Raw genomic sequence first — 22,510 nt, forward strand, 5'->3', positions numbered from 1 at the left:
ATATCTATCTGTCATCCAGCCGTCCATCCAGAGTGCTTACATCTAGTCCCCTGAGTTTGGCCACATGTGGATTACTTGTGATTGCACGAAGCAAGATTATACAAAAAGACAGTCATTGTGTGAAAGCCACATCTGTGTATTTAAACACTGTTACTGGCAGATAGGTAGCAGTTGTAAAAATAACATCTCTGGAGAGAAAAACAGTTAAAAATGAAGTCTGAAAAAGTCACTACTTTTAGTTGTTTGACTTTCACTCACTCAACTCTAGTTTTGTTATCTGTAAAATGGGGTAATAGCAATGTCAACTTCATGATCATCCCATGAGGATTTTAAAAATTAATGGAATATCCTGAGGTGCCTGGGTGGCTCAGTTGGTTCAATGTCTGCCTTCAGCTCAGGTCATGATCCAAGGTCCTGGATCAAGTCTCGTATTGGGCTCCTTCATCAGTGGGGGAGTGCGCTTCTCCTTCTCCCTCTGCCTTCTCTCTCCTTCTCTCTCTCCCATAAATAAATAAATCTTTAAAAAAAATTAATGGGAGAAGCTTAAGACAGGACCTCAGAACACTCAGTGTATTTTAGCCACTGCTGCTGTTATCCCTACTAATACAATTACAACTGTCACTACTATTGTTTTACTACTAATAAGCTTGTTTTGAACCTGATTTACAGCATAAAGTCGCTGTACAGCTTATAAATTGTTGTGAGCACATATTTATTCAAAATGATTTTACGTGTTTTTGAACTTGTATTTTTTTTTTTTAAGATTTTATTTGACAGCACAAGTAGGCAGAGCAGCAGGCAGAAAGAGAGGGGGAAGCAGGCTCCCTGCTGAGCAGAGAGCCCAATGCGGGGCTCGATTCCAGGACCCTGGGATCATGACCTGAGCCGAAGGCAGAGGCTTAACCCACTGAGCCACCCAGGCACCTCTGAACTTGTATTTATCTAATGAGGAGTTTCACAGTTGAAATATAAAAGTGACTGAATCACCTGTAAGATTTCTTGAGAAATGATAGAGGAAATGCTAATGAAATACTAGATAAGAGATCAAATAGACTAGGAGAGCAAAGGGAATCTCTTCTTGTAGTGCAGATACAGAACTTTGAAAGAAGCAAAAAAAAAAAAAAAAAAAAAATGGAAATGAAAAGAGTAAATGAAACACCCCAGGCCTAATTAAATAGAGGTCTTGCTTGTGAATAATTGACAAACAGACATAAAATTGAAAGAGCAGAGCATAGCAACCATGTGTTACCATCATGAGCAATGTATAGCAAGATTTGGTTACTTGAGTTAAATAGATTGAATTAATTAATGCACTAAATGCTGTCATGATAGAAATATTTTATACACTCTTTTATTTGTGTTTTTGTCTTAAATGTAAGGCTGACAGAAAGGGGAAGCATGAGTAGCACAAAACTAATGAGAAAATATGCACCTAATGTAACTTCAAAATGGCTTCACTAGAGTGGGAGACAAAGGTTGAAGTATCATCGCTCCCGGCACAAACAGCTACTGTCTGTGGCTCTCGGAAGAGTTCATTCATTGGCCTCATTGAACATTGGCGCCGGGTGGCTCGATTGGTGACTCTTGTTTTCGTCTCAGGTCATGGTCTCAGAGTCCTAAGATGGGGCTCCCTGCTCAGCGGAGAATCTGCTTCTCTGCCCTTACCCCTGGCCCTTCCTCATGCACACCCTCCCTCTCTCTATTTCAAATGAATTAAAAACAACAACATTGTTTCTTCAAATTAGCCTGCTAAGTGATTTTACAACAAAATATGTAAAGATTTTATTAACAGCTAATTAATATGTTAGAATAGCTAATTAATATATTAGAATAACAAATGTTATTTTGTATACAGCAAATTTAAAAAACAAAACTCCATGTTCTCATGCAACTTTCTTTTTCATGCTTTCCTTCTATTCCATTTTATTGAACCAAGGCTATAAATGTGTATTTTTAAACTTTCCCATTTTGTTGGGCATTTAGGTTACTTTCAAAGATATTCCCATTCTTACAGGTGAAACCTGACTCTTGTCAATTTCTCAGGATTAATTGGAAGCCTAAACATAGTAGCATACTTAGAATTACTATATGCATTTTTTCATCATTATTTCATATAGTTCACAGTAATGGGAAGCAAAAGAAAAAAAGTTTTAACCAAAATTCATCTGAGCACCCAACCTTGGTTTGGGTCTCTATATCTTTATATATCATTATGTATCACCATATAATGATATAAATATATCATTTATGTATCATTAATTTTTTTCCTTGATGTCATCTAAAACTGTGCATAGAATTTAGGCAGTGATGACTCAGTGTCCTGCTTGGTAACCAGTACATTGTGATAGGGCCTTAGCGCCCCCCTGTATTTGTTCATGGGCACTGTGAGAGTAGCTCACAGTCAAAGGAGGAAAATTGTTCTTAGATAATAAACACACATTGTGCTCAGGGTACCAGTAAAGAAAAGGTGACAATTGTTCTACATGTTGCTAAAGTAGCTTGTGCTACCTTTTCATTCCCATTAGAGATTAGCTTGGACAACAGAACACTCTTTTCCACGTGCTCATTGTTCCCTGTCGAGAGATCCCGATTTCGAAAAATGTTAAAATTATGTTGAAATGGGCTTAAAGTTCAAGAGTCCGTATTTGCTCCTCTTTTTCTGAAGGGATTATTTTGTAGTGTTTATGGTGGTCAAGGGCTCTAATTTTAAGTAAAACTCTATTAAATGTGGTTTATTCCTGAGAGCATTTCCTAAATTTCATCTTATGTTTTTTTAGGTAGGAAATTTCCTTCATTTTTGCATTTGAAAACATAAAGGTTTAAAAAAATTAGTGAAATTTATCTTTAGTAGATTGTAAGGTTTTTCACAAATGTTTTGGTGTTAAAGTGTTTTACCTTTTATATATTATAATTTTGTCCTTTCAAGGCATTTAATATACTCTCTTTTAGTCTCTGTAGAAACGCTGGAAAAGAATTTGAAGCAGATGGGAAGGCAGCTTCAACAGCTTGAGAAAGATTTGGAAACCTTTCCCCCTCCTGAGGACTTGCATGATAAGTTTGTGACAAAGATGTCCATATCCTTCTGATATCTAAATAACTTAAGTCACTAGTCTACTAGAGTTACAATTTATTTAATGTTGTAGGTATATTTGCATAACCAGTGGTTATTCTGTAGTGCCAAATAGCAGTTTAACTTTCGCCTTCTTGTGGGAAAATTTATCAGTGTCTTTGCCTATTATGAATAATACGGAAATGTGCTTTCAATTCTTTTTTAAATCAATTTGGATATTTTCTCTCATCTTTGCCCTTTCATTTGCCCTCTTTCTTTCTGATGTTCATGGTAAATTGAAAGGACGTGAAAACTGAGTTTTAGGAAGTTTGAATCTAACTCATGATGTGATTTAGATGATTCTGAAATGTTTTAGGAAGGAAACAAAGGCTTTGTGAACTGGTATAACTAGTCAGCTTAATTTCATGGGTTGTTATACAACATTATCTCATGTTCCAGAAACTTTAATATTTCCTTTAGAAATACTGCCTAGTTCCAAAATGAAAATGGAATTTGTCGTGATCACTACTTGTATAGGTCTTCTCCAAACCGAAAATAAAATGTGTGTGTGTCTGTGTGTGTATAAATGAGACTTGTGTCCTTAATTTAAGGTTTCTTTTGAATTCGATTATCTTTGGTTTCACTAACTTTGTGGCTTAATCTCTAATGAGTAATTGAAGTAATAAACTTTTTTTTTTAATTTCCTGAAACGAATGTTGAGTTGCTTTGCAAACCATTCTGTGAGATTAGAGACTGATATCTTTTGTGTTATAATAAAGTATTACTACTATGCATTATTAAAATCCCATATGGACCTCAGAATTTTATATGAAAGGATAACCCACTTCCAATGAGCTCTTATAAATAGACATTCCTAATATTTTAAACTGAGATACTTGAAATCAGATAACTACTTTTCCTCTTCCCATATCTGCTCCCCTGAGATTTATAAAATCACAAAATTATTATTTGGTTTGTCGTAGATTTTATTGTATATGCTTTCAGCTTAATTGTGAATTAGTTCAATTTTTAGCTTTCTTTGCTGTCTCTCTTGGGAAATATCATAAAAATGCACTCCAGCAACAATCAATTCAGGCTAATGTGTTTGTTTCCTTTCATATCTCTCCTACCCATCCAGTTTCTTGTTTTATTAGATAGGGCACTGTTATCACTACATTTGAGAAGGGTTTTTGTTTGTTTGTTTGTTTTTTGTTTTTTTAAACTAAAGGTGAAATCCGTATTTACCCATCAAAAAAAATACTTTCGCAGCACCTTCTTATTTGGCAATGTATGATTTTTAAAACTAAATTGGTTATTACAGTTACATTGGCTTCATCATTCTTAGCTCCCCCCCCATCATTTTATCATGTTAAAATATTTATATGCGACAGTTTATTTTAATCATTAAGCACTGTTAATTGAAGTACTTTCATTGTTCCCTATAGAGAGAACACATTTTAGAAAAGGGTTTACTTGCATGCAGTTTCTGGTAATACACTGTGAGCGTACTAATTGGGAGGCTTGGGTTTCTGGAACCTATAACCTAAGATAAATGCCTGAGCTTGGAGTGAAGGTGGTAGAATCCCGCTCAGCAGAGGATCCCAGGACCTATCCACACTTGTATTCATATGACACAAGAAACTGAATGATGTTGGCTTCTTGAAAGGTATGCAGCTCATAAAAAGCAACCAGCAGGAAATCAGAAACAGGAAGGATGATGCTTTGTTGGAAACAATTTTTCATTCTGAGTACAATTATACTCCATGGACAAGAAAGCTACTACATCCTGTCACTAAATATCACAACCTAGAAGCCTCTAATGAACTGATTAGCATTCATGTATCTCTTGGAAGTCAGATATATGAACAGTTGGTGTACTTTGCTATTGACAAAGCTTATAATCATAAATATTCTTTGCTGAGATTAGATTGCACTCGTTTGCTTTTCATCTTGGTTAGACATACTAGTTTCGAAGTAATTAAATTCATTCATTGCAAAGCTTTGTTTACTTTAATTAGGACTGACAACAAGTCACATTTTGAATATTAAATGGATTTATATAGATCTTATTAAAATGGCAAATTGTGAGCCTCTTATCAGATCTCAGAAAATGAAAGAATTCGGAAACTAAAATGCACAATGAATAAAAATGTCTTTAACTAAAGTTTGGGTTCTTAACGCTCAAACTTTGCCTTAAGTTTTAGTGCTTATTAGTTAAAACGCGTGTCTAATTGTTTGGTTCATCAACCAATTCTGAAAGAATGTATGTATTATTTAACTTGCTAGGGATGCATTTTTTACAAGTAAATATTTAAACAATCATGACTTAGTAACTTAAATAATCCGTTAATTGAATTGTTTTAAATTATAATGATAGAATCTGTTATATGAAATTTCGCTATTAGCATTCACTTACAGTATATTGTAATTTTATTCTTCCAGTGACTGCTTTTTACTTATATAACTACTGAATATAAAAATGTGAATTTAATACATCCTTTTAAAATGCATGTAGTTATTTCATATACTCACATTGACTTTTTAGTAATACTTATGTTACTTTCCAATTGCTAAGCCTGGGTCAGAAATACGATTGGAGTTGACCGTTTCCACTGTAAATATTTGCTTGAAAAATTTGGGACATGAATTTAAGGTAGGGCCACCAACATAGTTACATGCAAACTATTACATGTGAAGTATCCACACTTACCTCTTCTATGTGAGAAAATTAGGAAAATACCAGGATTGGTGTCATGTGGTGCCTGTTCATTTCTTTTGAACTTTAGATTCTAGAATACTTCTTATATTAAGGAAGATAACAAATAGATCCTAAAGCATTGCCTTGAATTTCTCCTTGCCCGGAATTTACCTTTTCTTCTCTTCCTACCCCATCTCCTGAGTCTCTTAGAAAAAGTCATTTTGCCAGACATTTCTATATTTTTGTATTTGTCACACTTATAATCACTTGGCTTTTTCTCATGTTATAGTCTTTAAATTTCTTCACTGCAATCTTACTTTATTTTCATACTTTTTTTTCCTTGTTCTCGTATATAGCAATGTGTTAGGCACTTTTGAAATTATTACACAGATGCTAAAACTATTCCAATAAATTCCTTGAAAGACTTAGATCTTATAGCTGTATTCCACACTGTGTAAAACACAGCATCTTTTAGGTAAAAGAATTCAGTACCTTTCTATGTGATTGAACAGCAGTTAGAAAGTAAAATAGAGGAATGGGATCTGTGAAATATAAACTCGTATAATACATGTCCATTTGCAAGAGTGGGAGTTTGGGTAATTGGGTGTGATTTGTAATAGAAGATTTTTCTCTTGAATTTCCCCTCTCTCCCTTCCTCTCTTCCTTCTTAACTTCCTTGTCTTTCCTTCCTTATCTTCCATTGAAATTCTGTTTTTTTGTTTTGTTTTGTTTTTTGGTTTTTTTAAGATTTTATGTATTTATTTGACAGAGGGAGAAACAGAGAGAGAGGGAACACAAGCAGGGGGAGCGGGAAAGGCAGAAGCAGGTTTCCTGCTGAGCAGGGAACCCGATGCGGGGCTCGATCCCAGGACCCTGGGATCATGACCTGAGCCGAAGGCAGCTGCTTAACAGTGGAGCCATCCAGGCACCCTTCCATTCACATTCTTAACAAACTTCTAAAACTTGTATTAAAATATCCTGCTCCTCATCCAAATCGGTAATGATCTTTTCCTTCCCTGAAGCCTCACTGTGCTACAGCTACAGCACTTGGTGCTCGCGGCTCTTTTGTTGTAACACTCCATTTGTTCCAGGCCATGTCCCCTTAGCCAGGAGTTGCCCGACAGCCTGATGTAAACTAGCCTCTCTCTGTCTGTATAATATCACACACTTTTATTTTCATCATTACACTTATCACTCTCTGACGATTCATGCATTTCCTTCTTTATCCTCTGTCCCCACTCTCCAGAAGGTATGTGTCATGAAAGCAGGGATTCTGCTTACCTCGTTAAGTAGTGTTTTCTCTATTGCCCAGAACAGTGAGATGCAGTGGAGCTTAGTGAATACTTACCGAATGGCTGGCTTGCTGCCTGGCCGGCTGGATCCTGACTACTTAAGATCTATGAAAGGTTTTAGCTGTAGGGGACCGACTAAAGCTGGTCCTTGTAAGATGTGTCAATGGAAGTGATAGCTATCATAGTGGGGGGAAAGCACAATAATCAGGGCAGGACAGGAGACTGAATGTGGAATGTATTTGTGCTGGGTGGTTTCACCGTCGCTCAGTGAGAGAATAGCCCATCAGCAATGATGTGGAGTGCCTCATTAATGTAACCGTTTATTCTGACCTATCAGACAATCCTTCCTTTTAAACTGAAAATTAATTTGACATTTTCCCAAATTGTTTCTGTTCAGTCACAATTTTGCCATTCTTGTGGGTAATTCCAGTTATTCAAAGCTCCACTTCATTCCTTTGGGAGCAAATTGTTTCATAGATAACAATGATAAGAAAATTAACTTAGAAAGCTCTCTAGCTGTTAAAACAAGACCATGTCATTCCCATGGTTTTGGCTCTTGGTTTTCTTTCCCATCTTATCTTTTTAGTTTATATAGAATTGCAATATTTTTATTAAGAACATTCAGGCAGGCGCCTGGTAGCTCATTCAGTTAAGAAATTGACTTGATTTCGGTTCAGGTCACAATCTGATCTCTTGTGAGATTGAGTCCTGTGTCGTGCTCTGTGCTGGGTGTGGAGCCTGCAGAAGATTCTCTTTCTGGAGGCACCTTGGCATAGTTGGTTAAGCACCTGACTCTTGCTTTCAACTCAGGTCTGATCTCAGGGTCATGAGGTGGAGTCCTGTGTCGGGCTCTCTACTCAGTGGGGAGTCTGCTTGAGTTTCTCTGTCCCTCTCCCTCTGTGCCTGTATCCCCCCTCAAATAAATGAATATTTTTTTTTAAGAAAACTCTCTCCTTCTCTCACCCCCTCAACACCTTCTCTCTTGCTCTCTCTCAAAAAAAAAAAAAAATGCTTAAGCATATTTCTAATGTTTTATTGACTTGTGATTACTAAGAAGTGTTATTGGGTAATACTTAACAGCTTGACTTTAACCTGTTGACCAAATTGATTCTTTTTTTAAGAAATATTTATTTATTTGAGAAATCACACAAGCAGTCAGGTTGGGGAGGTGGTTGGTAACAGCAGACAGAGAGGGAGAAGCAGGGAGCCCAATGCAGGGCTTGATCCCAGGACCCTGGAACCATGACCTGAGCTGAAGGCAGACACCCAACAACTGAGCCACCCAGATGTCCCCAAACTGATTCTTGAGAACGGGCATATTCCCTGGTATTAGGATAAAATGACTAGTATTTGTGAAGTGCCTGTTATTAAAATGCAAAGCCTTACCATGCAATGAGGGAGAAGAAAAGGAGTAGCTTTAGGACCATGCAATTAGCAACACTCCCTAAAGTAGTACACTTAGCGTGTTGTCCAGCACACCTATTTTCAGGGACTCTCTTAGGCCTTAGCATTACATCCAAATTGTATGTGTGTGAATGTGTAGATATGAAATTTTTTGAATGGAAGTTCCATAGCTTTCATCACACTTCTGAGGAGGCCTGTTACCCTTGCCACCAAAGTTTAAGAGTGATGACACACTAGCGGAAAATGAATAATTGGCACCAATGTTTTGACAGATGAGTAGACTTAATGCAGCCAAGAAGATGGAACACAGCATCTACAGACGGGACTGATTGTCAGAGGTGACTGTCCTCTAGAAATGTGGTGGGACCCAAGCCCTAGTAGGGAGTTGGACTAACAGGAACAACTCAACTCTGTTCTAGCAGAATACAATGGATTACAAATGCTGTGTGTTCAATGGAACGAACTTAGAGCCATAGAGATGAGAGAAAAAGGCTTTGCAAAAGAGGAAGAATTGAAGGAAGCTTTAAATGATAGGTTTGGACAAGCAAAGGCAGAAATCAGTTTCTCTTTTAGACAAGAGTTGAGAATAAATAAATAATCCATATGGATATAGCCTGTGTCTGGGACATAAATAATTTTAGGTGAGAGTTATAGATTGAATAAATAAACTAATGCTGATTTCTGACCTTACTATATAAATGATGGAATGATTATTTCATGTTACAAATGAATCACCATATGGTCCATTTAATGTTAGTTCCTGAATGTGTTTCAAATGTTTTTTTAATTTACATAAATTCACTTTACAATATTTCATGAATATGGATATTTCCTACGACAAAGTGATTGGAAATCCGTCACGTGTGACTGTATTGTTATAATTTCTTACGATTTTGTGATTTGAGTAATTATACAAAATCTTTTGTTACTCATCCAAGCATTAAAAATTGATACTGCACATACATTCGTTAACTGCTGCTACTGTTCTGAAGTAGATTCTAGAAAATATAAGGAGGCATTTTGCTATTCAGATTAATATAAACTGAGCCACAGGAAGATCTAAAGATTTTCTTAAGGTTGTTAAAAAATATCAACTCTTGCATTAGAATCCAGACTTCCTACATTCTAGTTTATTCGTTTTTTCCTAAAATACTATATATAAAAGAAAGAAGAGCAGAGTATGGCAGGGGAAAGAAGAAAAAAGAACGAACCAGCTTTAGAAGGGTAGTAGGTAATCTGTGGTCTGACCCTAGACATGGGTATAAGTGAGCTGTGATTGCCTGGGATGCCTTTCCTTTTGGGGAGCTTGGGTTCTAAGTGTCAGAAATTTTCTGTGCACCTTGAATATCACTACCCATCCGGAATCAGTGCTGTCTCTTACTCAAAGTGAAGAGCTCAGATCAGTTTCCTTATTTTATCTTCTACTGGGGAATACTCTGATCAGAGGAATCCTATCTTTTAAAATTGAAAATTGTGGAAAATCTTTCCTTTAGGTTATAAATATTCCATGTTCGGTTTTGTTTTCTTGGTCTTAATCTAGTTGTTTTTACTACTGACTTGTAAAAAAAAAAATACTATGTATTTTTTTACATTAAAGACAACAAAATGGCTTTCATAAGCTTAATTCTATATGTTCCATATCTTTAAATGTCCCAACGAGCCATAGAGGAATATGAACAATACTCTTAACAGTGTCATCTTTTCAGAATGAGGTATGGTATATCTAACTGCATTAGTGATTTGTCACACCACAAAGGAAATGCTATGGTTTGTTTAAAAAATGTTTTCTAATGCTATCATTACATTCACTGTTAGCCTTCTGAAAATCAGTGTGCTTTGAGCTGTGTTGTCATAAATAAGAGAGAGAAGAACATTTCTGTATGTGCAGGTATATATGCCAGATCATAATTTTAAATAATGTAATGCATAGAATAAGGTATGTACCAATTTTCCAAAGGAAAGTTAAAACATGAAGTTATGTTCATTTGGAGTTCTTAATGTAACTCTTAATTTATTTTTGGATTGATTTTAGAAGCTTAAAGCTTAAAATGAGTAAGTGGGCAATAAAAAAGCTAAGTGTTTACATTTACTACAAAGTGGTATTCATCTCTCAAAGAATTTGGCATTATTAACTCATTACTCCTTGGAACAGCCCTGTAAAATAAGTAGTGTTCTCATTCCCATTTTATAGATGAGGAAATGGTAGCACAGGGAGATAGAGGCACTTGCCCATAGCCACTTACCACCAGGTACAGGAGTCTGAAATTGACCCCAGTTGGTCTGTTTAACCTCTGTGTTCAGAGCCCATGTAGTTGATTTCAGTATTGTGGAAATTACTCCATTTCAGCTACCAAGCTCTACTTTAAATCATACTGCATGATCTGAATAACATATATACACAAGTTGGAAGTAGAATTTCCTGGAACTCAGTTGTAAAAGAAAAATTTTAAATACTTAAATTTTCTGATAATTTTGACAAAGTTATGAGATTGAAGTTAGGATTTCACTGCTGCACAGGATGGATTGAGTTGTAAGAGCAGTGACTTGTTAGAGGTACTTCTGGCATTTTGGAGATGTATAATAGTGCCTAACAGTTCAAACACTAGACTCCCAGGTTTTTCCTTAAACGTTACTTTGTAAATTTCTGAATCCCTTAACTATAACATACAGCTTTGTTATCACTGCAAAAGAACAATACGAGAAGCTTTTAAAGTTACACGAAAAGATGGAGAAGTTATACCAGAGTCTGATGGGATACTATGCCATCGATGTGAAGAAGATGTCCGTGGAAGACTTTTTTAATGACTTAAATAACTTCAGAACCACATTCATGGTATGTTAAAATTTTCATTTGTTTTCTAAAAAGGTGTCTGTGTCTATACCATCGCGTCAATTATTACTTTAATTTCATTACCTTATTCCACTCTTGTTGTCTGTAGTAAAAACCTACCTTTCCCTATGTTGAAAGTTAGCTTTAAAAATTTCTGATTTTAATACGATTGAAAAATAGAAAGTTTGTTCTCTTTTTGGCCTTCCCAACATTAAGCTGTAATTGGAAATTTTGATTGAAAATGTGACAAATTCTGAAGTTTTTCATAAAGACTCCCCTCCTGGCCAATTATAGAGCACTTTTATAATATGTTTTTGGCTATGAATTTGTTTCTTTATACTTAAGATCAATTTGTATTTTTGTGGTGTAATTTCACCAAATTCCATGAAGCTCTTATGAAGCTCTTTTTCTTTTTTTTTTCCTTTTCTTTTCTTAATGCATTGTACAATAAGCTACCTGTGATTTGCCTCTGAATGGATTTTACATTCCTAGGGTTTCCTTTAGATACTTTAATAGGGAGGTCAGGTCTTTGATGTGGAATCCTTTCATTTAGGCATTAAAAAGATCTTTTGAAAACTATTAGCTGATTAGATGAGGAAAAAGAACCACACACCTATTAAAGTGAGAAAGCATTGTTGCCTCCCCAGGGAAACTGGTGATACATTTTTGCAATAAAAAATTATGTTATTCTTAATAGATGGGTAAGTCATTTCTCTATTTCAGCAAATGTTTGTGGGAATTAAAAAGTTTCTTGAAGGGTAAAGAAAACTTGAATTTTAAAGAAGCGTTTCTTTTTACTCCTAGGAAAAATTTATTGCTGAATGTATTGCACTTGGTTATGGTGAAATAGTCCCTTAATCAAAACTCAGTATTTTAAGGGAAAACTGGCCTACAATAAATACACGTTTGCCCATAGCTTTAGTTTTTTCCCTCTACAAATTCAAAATGATTCTTTAGTTTTTCACTACCAGAAGTAGAAAAATTGGATTCAATTGATAAGTATATTTATTATGTCTCTATATGTGTGAACTATTATACAGTATATTTCACTTTTATATCTTACGAGGCAACATGGCTTTAGTGGAAGTAGCAAAGGCTTTGCAGTCTAAGAATGCTAGGCTTGGATTCCACACTAATTATGTGACTGTGAACTGATGTAACCTTACTGAACCTCAGTTTCCATATTTGTAAATAGAAATATTAATTCCTTTCTCATAAAAGTGTTTATTAAACCAGCTACTACATATTAAATATTTATTGCAGCTTCTTGCACATGGTAGTTGTTAAATGAATTAGTGTCTGGTGAAGGATTAATTTAGTAGGCTTGAGGTATTCCAACCCTGCGTATCTCAAAGAAAGTACACACCCTCCCTTGGCACCTGGGAGGTCACCTGTAGCCCTTAGAATACCCTGTCTCCCACAGATCAGATGTTTTTGGATGCCTGGGGCCTTGGACCAACCTATATATTGTTTTGTTTTGTGGGGTTTTTTTTCCATTTTATTTTATTTTATTTTACTTCTTTTTGGTGTGCCAGTATTTATTGTTTCTGCACCACACCCAGTGCTCCATGCAATCCATGCCCTCCTTAATAGCCACCACCAGGCTCACCCAACCTCCCACCCCCACCCCTCCAAAACCTTCAGATTGTTTCTCAGAGTCCACAGTCTCTCATGGTTCATCTCCCCCTCTGATTTCCCCCAACTCCTTTCTCTCCATCTCCCCATGTCCTCCGTGTTATTCCTTATGCTCCACAAGTAAGTGAAACCATATGATACTTGACTCTCTCTGCTTGACTTATTTCACTCATCATAATCTCCTCCAATCCCATCCATGTTGATATAAAAGTTGGGTATTCATCCTTTCTGATGGAGGTATAATACTCCATTGTGTATATGGACCATATCTTCTTTATCCATTCTTCCATTGAAGGGACAGTTCTTTCACCATCTTGGTTCTTTCACGGTTTGGTGACTTTGGCCATTGCTGCTATGAACATTGGGGTACAGGTGGCCCTTCTTTTTACTACATCAATATCTTTGGGGTAAATACCCAGTAGCACAATTACAGGGTCAATGGGAAGCTCTATTTTTAATTTCTTAAGGAATTTCCATACTGATTTCCAAAGTGGCTGCACCAACTTGAATTCCCACCAACAATTTAAGAGGGTTTCCCTGTCTCCACATCCTCTCCAACACATGTTGTTTACTGTCTTGTTAATTTTGGCCATTCTAACTGGTATAAGGTAGTATCTCAGTGTGGTTTTGATTTGAATCTCCCTGATGGCTAATGATGATGAACATTTTTTCCTGTGACTGTTAGCCATTTATATGTCTTCTTTGGAGAAGTGTCTGTTCATGTCTTCTGCCCATTTTTAGATGTGATTATCTGTTTTGTGTGTGTTGAGTTTGAAGAGTTCTTTATAGATCTTGGATATTAGCCTGGGGCCTTGGACCAGCCTATAGATAGTTTTTGCTAGAAATGTGTTTTATGGGAACTCCTGGGTTGCTTAGTCATTAAGCATCTGCCTTCTTCTCAGGTCATGAGCCCAGGATCCTGGGATCGAGCTCCACATCAGGCTCCCTCCTTGGCGGGAAGCCTGCTTCTCCCTCTCCCTCTCCCACTCTCTTGCTGTGTCTCTCTCTGTCAAAAAATAAATAAAATCTTAAAAAAAAAAATAAAAGAAAGAAATGAAAGAAAGTCCATGCCTACATGACTGACCTTCCCAATAAAAACTCTTGATACCAAGACATGGGAGAGTTCCCTTTCTTGGTTGTACTTCCTATGCATTGTCACATGTCATTGCTAGAATAATGTAACTCCTCTGGGAGAAGTCAATTGTGATTTTAATCTGTGCCCTTTCACTGTAATAAAGTGTAACCATGAGTACAAGAGCTTTTTAGGTTCTGAGTCCTTCCAACAAATAATCAAACCAGAGGGTGGTCTTAGGGACCCCTGGACACAATTATGCATAAAAGTATAAAATAGATATATGGAATAATAAAATCTATCATATATTGAGTGTTCTGTGAACCAGATATTCTTCCAAATGCCTTATATATGTTATCTCAGTCAATCTTCATAAGAGTTGTCCACCTTTCACTGTTACCATCCCTCTGTGTCACAGAGATGGAACATATCTGGCTTAATGTCATGTAGCTATAAAATGGTAGAACAAGGATTTGAACTTACTCTGTACAGGCTTCCTCCAAAATCCTGTACAGTTAAATGTTATGTAGTGCTCCTTCTCATGTTTTATAGCTCATATTCTGTTTTACAGATAAGATCACTGGCATACAAAGGGTTTTCTAATGAAACAAAGGGTTTAAACATTTAGATTGGCATTTGAATCAAGTCTAATTCCAAATTTTTCTAAGATCTGGCAGGATTAAAGGGCTTTGGGCATTCTGGGGGTAACTTGGTCATTGTGTTACTAAGTGATAGGCAGAGAGTGAAAGTGTTGAGTTGAGTGGAGAACCATTCAAAAGAGGAGGGTAATAAAGTAAGAACAACACTTTATTTCAGAGTTCACATGGTTCCTAGAAGTAGATGCTGTCACACACATATGTGCATTGTACTGAATTAACCTCATTAGATATAAATATAAAAATATGTTTTATTTTATTTTTAAATTTTATTTACTTATTTGACAGAGAGCACAAGCCTGTGGAATAGTAGGGAGAGGGAGAAGCAGGCTCCCTGCTGAGTAAGGAGCCTGACACAGGGCTCGATCCCAAGACCCTGGGATCATGACTTGAGCTGAAAGCAGTTGCTTAACCAACTGAGCCACCCAGTGCTTAAATATTTTATTTAAATGAATAATTTGGAGAGGAAAGTTTCTTTTGCGTAAAAATAAAAAAAGACTGGAAGGAAGTGGTTATATGAAGGTGGTGAATTTGGCACACACATTTTATTGTTTCCTCCTTTGTGGTAAATATAGTTATACTGCTTGAATTTTAGACAGTGTATGTTTAAAAAGATGACAGTGTCAATATTGGCAAAAATTTTTGACAAATGGTTTGTTTTCTCAAATTCTCCTGATCCCTTATGTTGCTATTTAATTCCACACTATTCAGCTTTGAAAATCCAGTTAACTTCACTGAATCAGTGTGCAAATTTTAGCAACAGATGTAGTACTTTAATGTGTTAGGTCTGTTCTGGAAAGGCATATCAATACAATAAGCAAGAAAATAAATTTCCTTTTTAAGAAAATACTGGTAAGATACATTTATATTGTTACTTCATCCACTGGTATTTAGGAATACTCCTGGCCATGAATGAGCAAATCTTACCAATAAGGTGGAGGTCCATTTTGTATTACGTACATGGAGCTGGAGCCACTGTCCTCATTCCATACCTAACCCCCCCACTCCCACCAACGATGGCAGTTTTCCATGGAATGTTTTCTCCCAAGTTCAGATCATTCTATTTATGGTTTCCTATGCCTGGAGCATTCTGTCCGTATTTTGCCTGGCAGAGTTACTATACTCACCCTTCTGCTCTCTGCTCAGACTTCGCTTCATCTAGTTAGATGTGTGTCTATCTTGCTTACCTTGTTTCTCTATTGTAATTCATGGCATTTATCTATTACTCAGCAGATGGGTAAATTTGCTGAGCAAGAGTCTAATCTTGGTGGGTGGGGGCCAGGCTTTGATAGCTAATACATATAATGCTAGCCAAGTGCCAGGTGCCCTATTCATTCATTTAACCCTAACAATTACTAGATGTGATATCCATATTGGTATTATTCTCATTTTACAGATAAAAAAACTAAGGCTTATAGACGTTGTGACTTGCCAGCAACTGATGGAGCTGAGGGGCTAACCCAGGGAGTCTTGTACCAGTCTATCCCATAGATGCTGAACTCTATCAATTCCTATTAAACATGGGAATTACATTTAAATGACTAAAAGAACTAACCTGAAACTTAATACCTCCCCAAAATAAAAAATGTGACCTCTTTTATTTTTTTCCCAAATTTATTTTTAATAGTGATTGGTTTGTGAATAATTTTGTGAATAATTTATTCAAAAATATTTATATTTTAGAATTGCCCCAGAATTTACTCTTAAACAATTAAAGTCTGGCTCATTTTTATTTAAAGCTCTTTGCGAAACCTTTCACCAACTCATGTAATCTCTTACAAGTGTTACTAAGATCTTTTAACTACATTGTTTATATTTAGCTGTTCATGTTCTTTTATATATTTATTGTTTTCCTTTCCTTTCTGAAAGTTCCTACACAATAGCTAAAGAAGGAACATCTGTTCTAGACTGATGCCTCAAGCAATGTAGACCAAGAGGCAAAAGTTCCACTATCATGTAGCTTCCTCTGAGGAGCCCTGCTCATTGTGACCGCAGCTTACCTCACCTCTTTTCTAGTTGGAGATTCTCATCCGGCAATTAATTTGTTGTTGTGTTAACAATCTACTCTAGGTAGATGGTTTCTATTTAGAACTACTCATCAATTTCCAAGAAATAAGGAATAAGTTTCCATTATCATCATATTTAGCTTTATTTTTATTACTGTCTTCAACAAGACAAACCCAAAAACAACTGCCAGTAATTGAGTGCCTGTTTCGTGCTAGAATCCATGCTAGATGCTTTATCTACATCATCCAACTTTGTCTCCCCAGTGTTCTTGTGAGGTACAGAGTGTCACTCGTGCAGGAATGGGGGCTGGGGGGGCTGGGGAGGCTGGTGGTAAAGAATTTGAGTGTCTTTTCAGAAGGCTCCAGAATTGGTAGGGGCTAGGATTTGAATGGAAGCCTGCCCGACTCTAATGCCTGTACTTTAGAAAATATTTCCAAGTAGACTATTGCTCAGAGAGTTTGGAAGAATTGTTAAAATGTGATTTTTAAGGGCTTTTTTGGTAATTTACTAGAGGGAATCAGCACAAGACCTACTTTATATCCTCATTCCTTAATAGAATAACTTTCTGTCTACATTGATGGGTTCATGGTACAGAAAGTTTGTTGGTCTGGTTCTATTTCACAGCATAAAATGTTCTCTTTTAAAATTAGAGGACTATTAATGTACCCCTAGGCTGGGGATGAGGGTTAAGGTTAGGGGTTAGGGGTAGAGAGTCAGCATCTTCCTGTAATAGATTGTTGTTACCTATAGGACTCATGGGAACCTATAGAATTCAAATTGGAGATACTAGGTGGGAATACTTTACCCCACACTGTAGGCTGAGTATGTTGGTGTCCTCCCAGGCATCAGGCTTCATCGGGTGAAGTTCATGCCTTCTGTTGTGTAGTGTTGTGCAACGGTAATCATCGTTTTCCACTTGTAATTGGTTTTAGACTCATTGTTACATACAATTACCAATGTACCCATTACTCACAGAGGTGTGGGCTTCTATGGGATGAATTGAGCCCATAATGGAATTCTCATTGGCTTTACCAGGACCCTCCATCCCTCCCCCCATCCTACCTAACAGCTCTAGCATGCTCACCTTGATTCTTTACATTTAGACCTAATTTTCATGTGTCTTGTTGGGCCCTATGGTCTTGAAGCATAATGTTTGTCTTGGCCCCACTTCTCACTCATATTTATATTAGAGAACTTTGCTCAAAGTGCCTTTGCTCATACCTGAAGCTTGTGGTCTCTTCTTTAACATTTTTGTTTCTTATCTTGGTGATGCTTTCCTTTTCCATCACTGAAAATTCTTTTGCTATTCTCTTTCTTTAGCCAGAATTATTAGCACAGTGCAACAACACTCTTAACTCCTTAAGCAAATTTCTACTGACACCCTGTTTATTTTGCTTAACGACCTCATCCTAGAGAAATACTTCTGAATGCTTCCCCTCTTGGCTCTCCTTTGTTATTTGTTCCCTTATAGAAAACATGTTTGAAAACAATTTTCCTACCAAATTGTAGTTAAGAATATGTCATTTTTCTGTGTATTTGAACTATAATTGATACACAATATTACATTGATTCATGTGTACAATGTAATGATTCAACATCTCTATACATTATGCTATTATACTTATCACAAGTGTAGCTACCATCTGTTATGACACAGCCTCATTGACTATATTCTTGATACTGTATTTTTCATCCCCATGATTTGTTCATTCCATAACTGGAAGCCTGTATATCTCCCACTCCCCTTCACCCATTTTGCCTGTGCTCCCAGCCCTCTCTCCTCTGACAGCCACCAGTGTGATCTCTTTATTTGCAGATCTCTTTCTGTCAATTTTCTGTTTTAATTAGACATATGTAAGCACTGTGATGACCACCTAAGTTTACTATTTCATATATTCCCATACAGAATTGGTGTGATTACACTTAAAGAAGTCAGACTTTTTTTTTGCTTCATGCAGTTCCTTTTCTGCTCACATGAACATTTCTATAGGGATTGTAAAGTACCAAAAAAGATCAATGGACATCCTTCTTTGTCTTTTTCTCAGACCCTGCATATCTGGGTACCCCACTTTCAGGTTAAGATTTTGAGAATGAGAAAAACAATCCTGCCTTAAAAGCGATTACTAATGCATACATAAAAAGTGGGGTAGCCTCTGTTAGATATTTTCTTTTTCATGCACTGGGTTTGGGTGTACGTGCTGAACATTCAGTTTTTTTTGTCCCTAAAGTCAAAACAGTTTCCCCCTAAACGTCCTTCCCTGCATAGAACTATGTAATGGCTGAATTGTGTAATGACCATCACAGAGGAAGAATTCACTCTCATTTCTTCAGATCGAAAGTGATTTATGAACTTGGCCTACGGGAAGCCTAACCCTGGCTGCTTAATTTTGACAGTGGTATTTTACCATCTGCCTTATTTTGGGGAAGATGGCCATGGCTGAGAGTGCGGGCTCTGGCATCAGAGCACGTGGGATATTAGAACCATGGGCAAGTTACTTAACCTTACTGAGCCTGTTTTCTTTTAATAACACCATGTATTCTTTGGGGATGTTCCATATTGAAGATCAAATCACAGAATGTACATGCACCCTCAAAACAAGTTAGCTATCCCCAAAGAATAGAAGTAATTTTTACCTTCACCATGGCATTATAACAGGATCAATATTTTAAGTATTGTGTCCCCTTTTTATTTTATGTTTCCACATAGACACTTTGAACTAAATAAATAGCTGTTTTTCATCAATAGTTCTGTGTTTAGATGATTTCTACAATTTTGTTCAAGTTATGTTTCATCCTGTTAAAGATCCATCATTCATGCTACTTGAGGACTTTAAGGTAATTTTTGGTTCATGCAGTTGAAATACACTGTGTAGTGAACAAATATAAAATCAGTTATAACTGATTTAATCTTGCTGCATGGATTGATCAAATACAATTTGGTCTTCTACTGAATACTGAGACTCAAGTAGTGATTTGCCAAACAAAAAAGAACTCATCCAATGAGGGGATATGTTTAGTATAAAATTTTCTTGGTAAAGAGGACAACCAGAACAAAACTGATTATTTAAGTCACACAAATTTGATGCTTGTCAACTTTAAATGTCATTCCTGATGACCATTGCATGGACTAACTAGCTGACCAATAGGAACTTCAAAGCACTACGCTTTTTCCTGTATGCTCCTTAAATCTCGTAGATTGACTCATGGTGTTATCAGACCAATGAAAAGCATGTAAAAGTCCCATGGTTGGATGTTGAGCCCACTTGTGTAATTATTATAAGAAATATCTTCTCTCCTTGCTTGTTTTTGTGAGTTTACAGCATAAAAAAATGTCTTTAGTGGCATTATTGTTTTCTGAGATCATACTGGGAGGTATAAAGCTCCAAACCTAGAACAAAACAAATATTTTAGCTGTAGGATGTTTTCTTTATATCCTTTAACATCTGATTTTTTAAGGAATTAGACCTATTCCAGTGCTGAATATTTGGGGTTTACAACCTTGAAAATAATTCTGATAGGTTCTTCTTTTTTTTTTTTTTTTTTTGTCTTTATTAATTTTTTATTTTTTATAAACATATATTTTTATCCCCAGGGATACAGGTCTGTGAATCACCAGGTTTACACATTTCACAGCACTCACCAAAGCACATACTCTCCCCAATGTGCATAATCCCACCCCCTTCTCCCAAACCCCCTCCCCCCAGCAACCCTCAGTTTGTTTTGTGAGATTAAGAGTCACTTATGGTTTGTCTCCCTCCCAATCCCATCTTGTTTCATTTATTATTCTCCTACCCACTTAAGCCCCCATGTTGCATCACCACTTCCTCATATCAGGGAGATCATATGATAGTTGTCTTTCTCTGCTTGACTTATTTCGCTAAGCATGATATGCTCTGGTTCCATCCATGTTGTCGCAAATGGCAAGATTTCATTTCTTTTGATGGCTGCATAGTATTCCATTGTGTATATATACCACATCTTCTTGATCCATTCATCTGTTGATGGACATCTAGGTTCTTTCCATAGTTTGGCTATTGTGGACATTGCTGCTATAAACATTTGGGTGCACATGCCCCTTTGGATCACTACATTTGTATCTTTAGGGTAAATACCCAATAGTGCAATTGCTGGGTCATAGGGCAGTTCTATTTTCAACATTTTGAGGAACCTCCATGCTGTTTTCCAGAGTGGCTGCACCAGCTTGCATTCCCACCAATAGTGGAGGAGGGTTCCCCTTTCTCCGCATCCTCGCCAGCATCTGTCATTTCCTGACTTGTTGATTTTAGCCATTCTGACTGGCGTGAGGCGATATCTCATTGTGGTTTTGATTTGTATTTCCCTGATGCCGAGTGATATGGAACACTTTTTCATGTGTCTGTTGGCCATCTGGATGTCTTCTTTGCAGAAATGTCTGTTCATGTCCTCTGCCCATTTCTTGATTGGATTATTTGTTCTTTGGGTGTTGAGTTTGCTAAGTTCTTTATAGATTCTGGACACTAGTCCTTTATCTGATATGTCGTTTGCAAATATCTTCTCCCATTCTTTCAGTTGTCTTTTGATTTTGTTAACTGTTTCCTTTCCTGTGCAAAAGCTTTTGATCTTGATGAAATCCCAATAGTTCATTTTTGCCCTTGCTTCCCTTGCCTTTTGCGTTGTTCCTAGGAAGATGTTGCTGCAGCAGAGGTCGAAGAGGTTGCTGCCTGTGTTCTCCTCAAGGATTTTGATGGATTCCTTTCGCACATTGAGGTCCTTGATCCATTTTGAATCTATTTTTGTGTGTGGTGTAAGGAAATGGTGCTGGGAAAATTGGACAGCCACATGCAGAAAAATGAAATTGGACCATTTCCTTACACCACACACAAAAATAGACTGATAGGTTCTTCTAATCTTTACTTTTTAGACTTTTCACAGTCAAATGCAGCTAGACTAATCGACTTAAATTTTCTCTTTACTGATAGAATTTATTCTTACTATGCCTTACTCAGTGGGGTTATAAGTACATCTGATGACGGGTTCTATATGATTAAATGACTGGTAATTTGTACTTTCCTTTTACTTTTTAAATATTTTGTTCACTGAAATAATAATAGCAAAAGGTAAAGACTAGATTGTTCTAATAAAATGGTAAGGTCAACTGTTGATAGGCAGTGGAGGGAAAATAAATAAACTAATACATAATAATAAATATATTAATCCATGTAGTTGAAAAGACAACATTAAAGTTGGAGACTACAAACAAAAATGAATAAAATGGCATCCTCTTTATACATCAGATATACTGGTCTACGTTTACTTAAGCCTACTTTTAATGTTATGTCTTAAACATTTCCAGGTTTACATGAAAATTGTAGGCCTTTAGCTGGGTGTTTTCCTTGAAGAGGTAATTAGCAGTAGCTCAAAAACAAACAAAACTACCCTATTGCTAAGCCTCCCTTTAAGCACTCCACTTCATGACTACCTTCTTGCACCTAGCTGTGCCTTTCTTCAAGCCTCACGATTGTGGGAAAACAGTATTTTCATACTACTTCAGAGCACAAATGAAGAAAACACATTTAATGGAAAATCCAGTTATACTTTGGGAAGCTATAATTGTGAAAATTCCATACTTCTTCTATTAGAGAAGTTGTAGAATAGGTTAAACTATCTCATGTATTTGAGAATGTTGCAAAATGTGTGACAAAATCACCAACATACTCATTGCGTAATTATATAGGTTCAATAATATTAAGTCTCTGATAGGCTTATAGGTAATTTGCTGTTTCATCTGAAACTGATTTTACCAAAAACAGCACCTTAAAGCTGAAATAGTTTAGTCATCAGCACCTGCACATTCTTGGGGACATTCTCAAAGGATAGTTTCCCATTTT

The 22,510-nt window shown here is 36.5% G+C and overlaps 1 protein-coding gene across 4 annotated transcripts in view; it reads left to right on the plus strand.

The window, feature by feature from the left end:
- Positions 1-22,510, plus strand: part of DIAPH3 (diaphanous related formin 3) — a 506,201-nt gene that overhangs the window by 311,614 nt on the left and 172,077 nt on the right. For all 4 annotated transcript variants that reach the window (XM_059144199.1, XM_059144200.1, XM_059144201.1 and 1 more), the window contains 2 exons: positions 2,950-3,073; positions 11,111-11,276. In XM_059144199.1, the coding sequence (XP_059000182.1) occupies positions 2,950-3,073; positions 11,111-11,276 (290 nt within the window). The remainder of the gene's footprint in view (positions 1-2,949; positions 3,074-11,110; positions 11,277-22,510) is intronic.

Source organism: Mustela lutreola, chromosome 13 (assembly GCF_030435805.1).
Source record: "Mustela lutreola isolate mMusLut2 chromosome 13, mMusLut2.pri, whole genome shotgun sequence".
NCBI classification, from domain to species: domain Eukaryota; kingdom Metazoa; phylum Chordata; class Mammalia; order Carnivora; family Mustelidae; genus Mustela; species Mustela lutreola.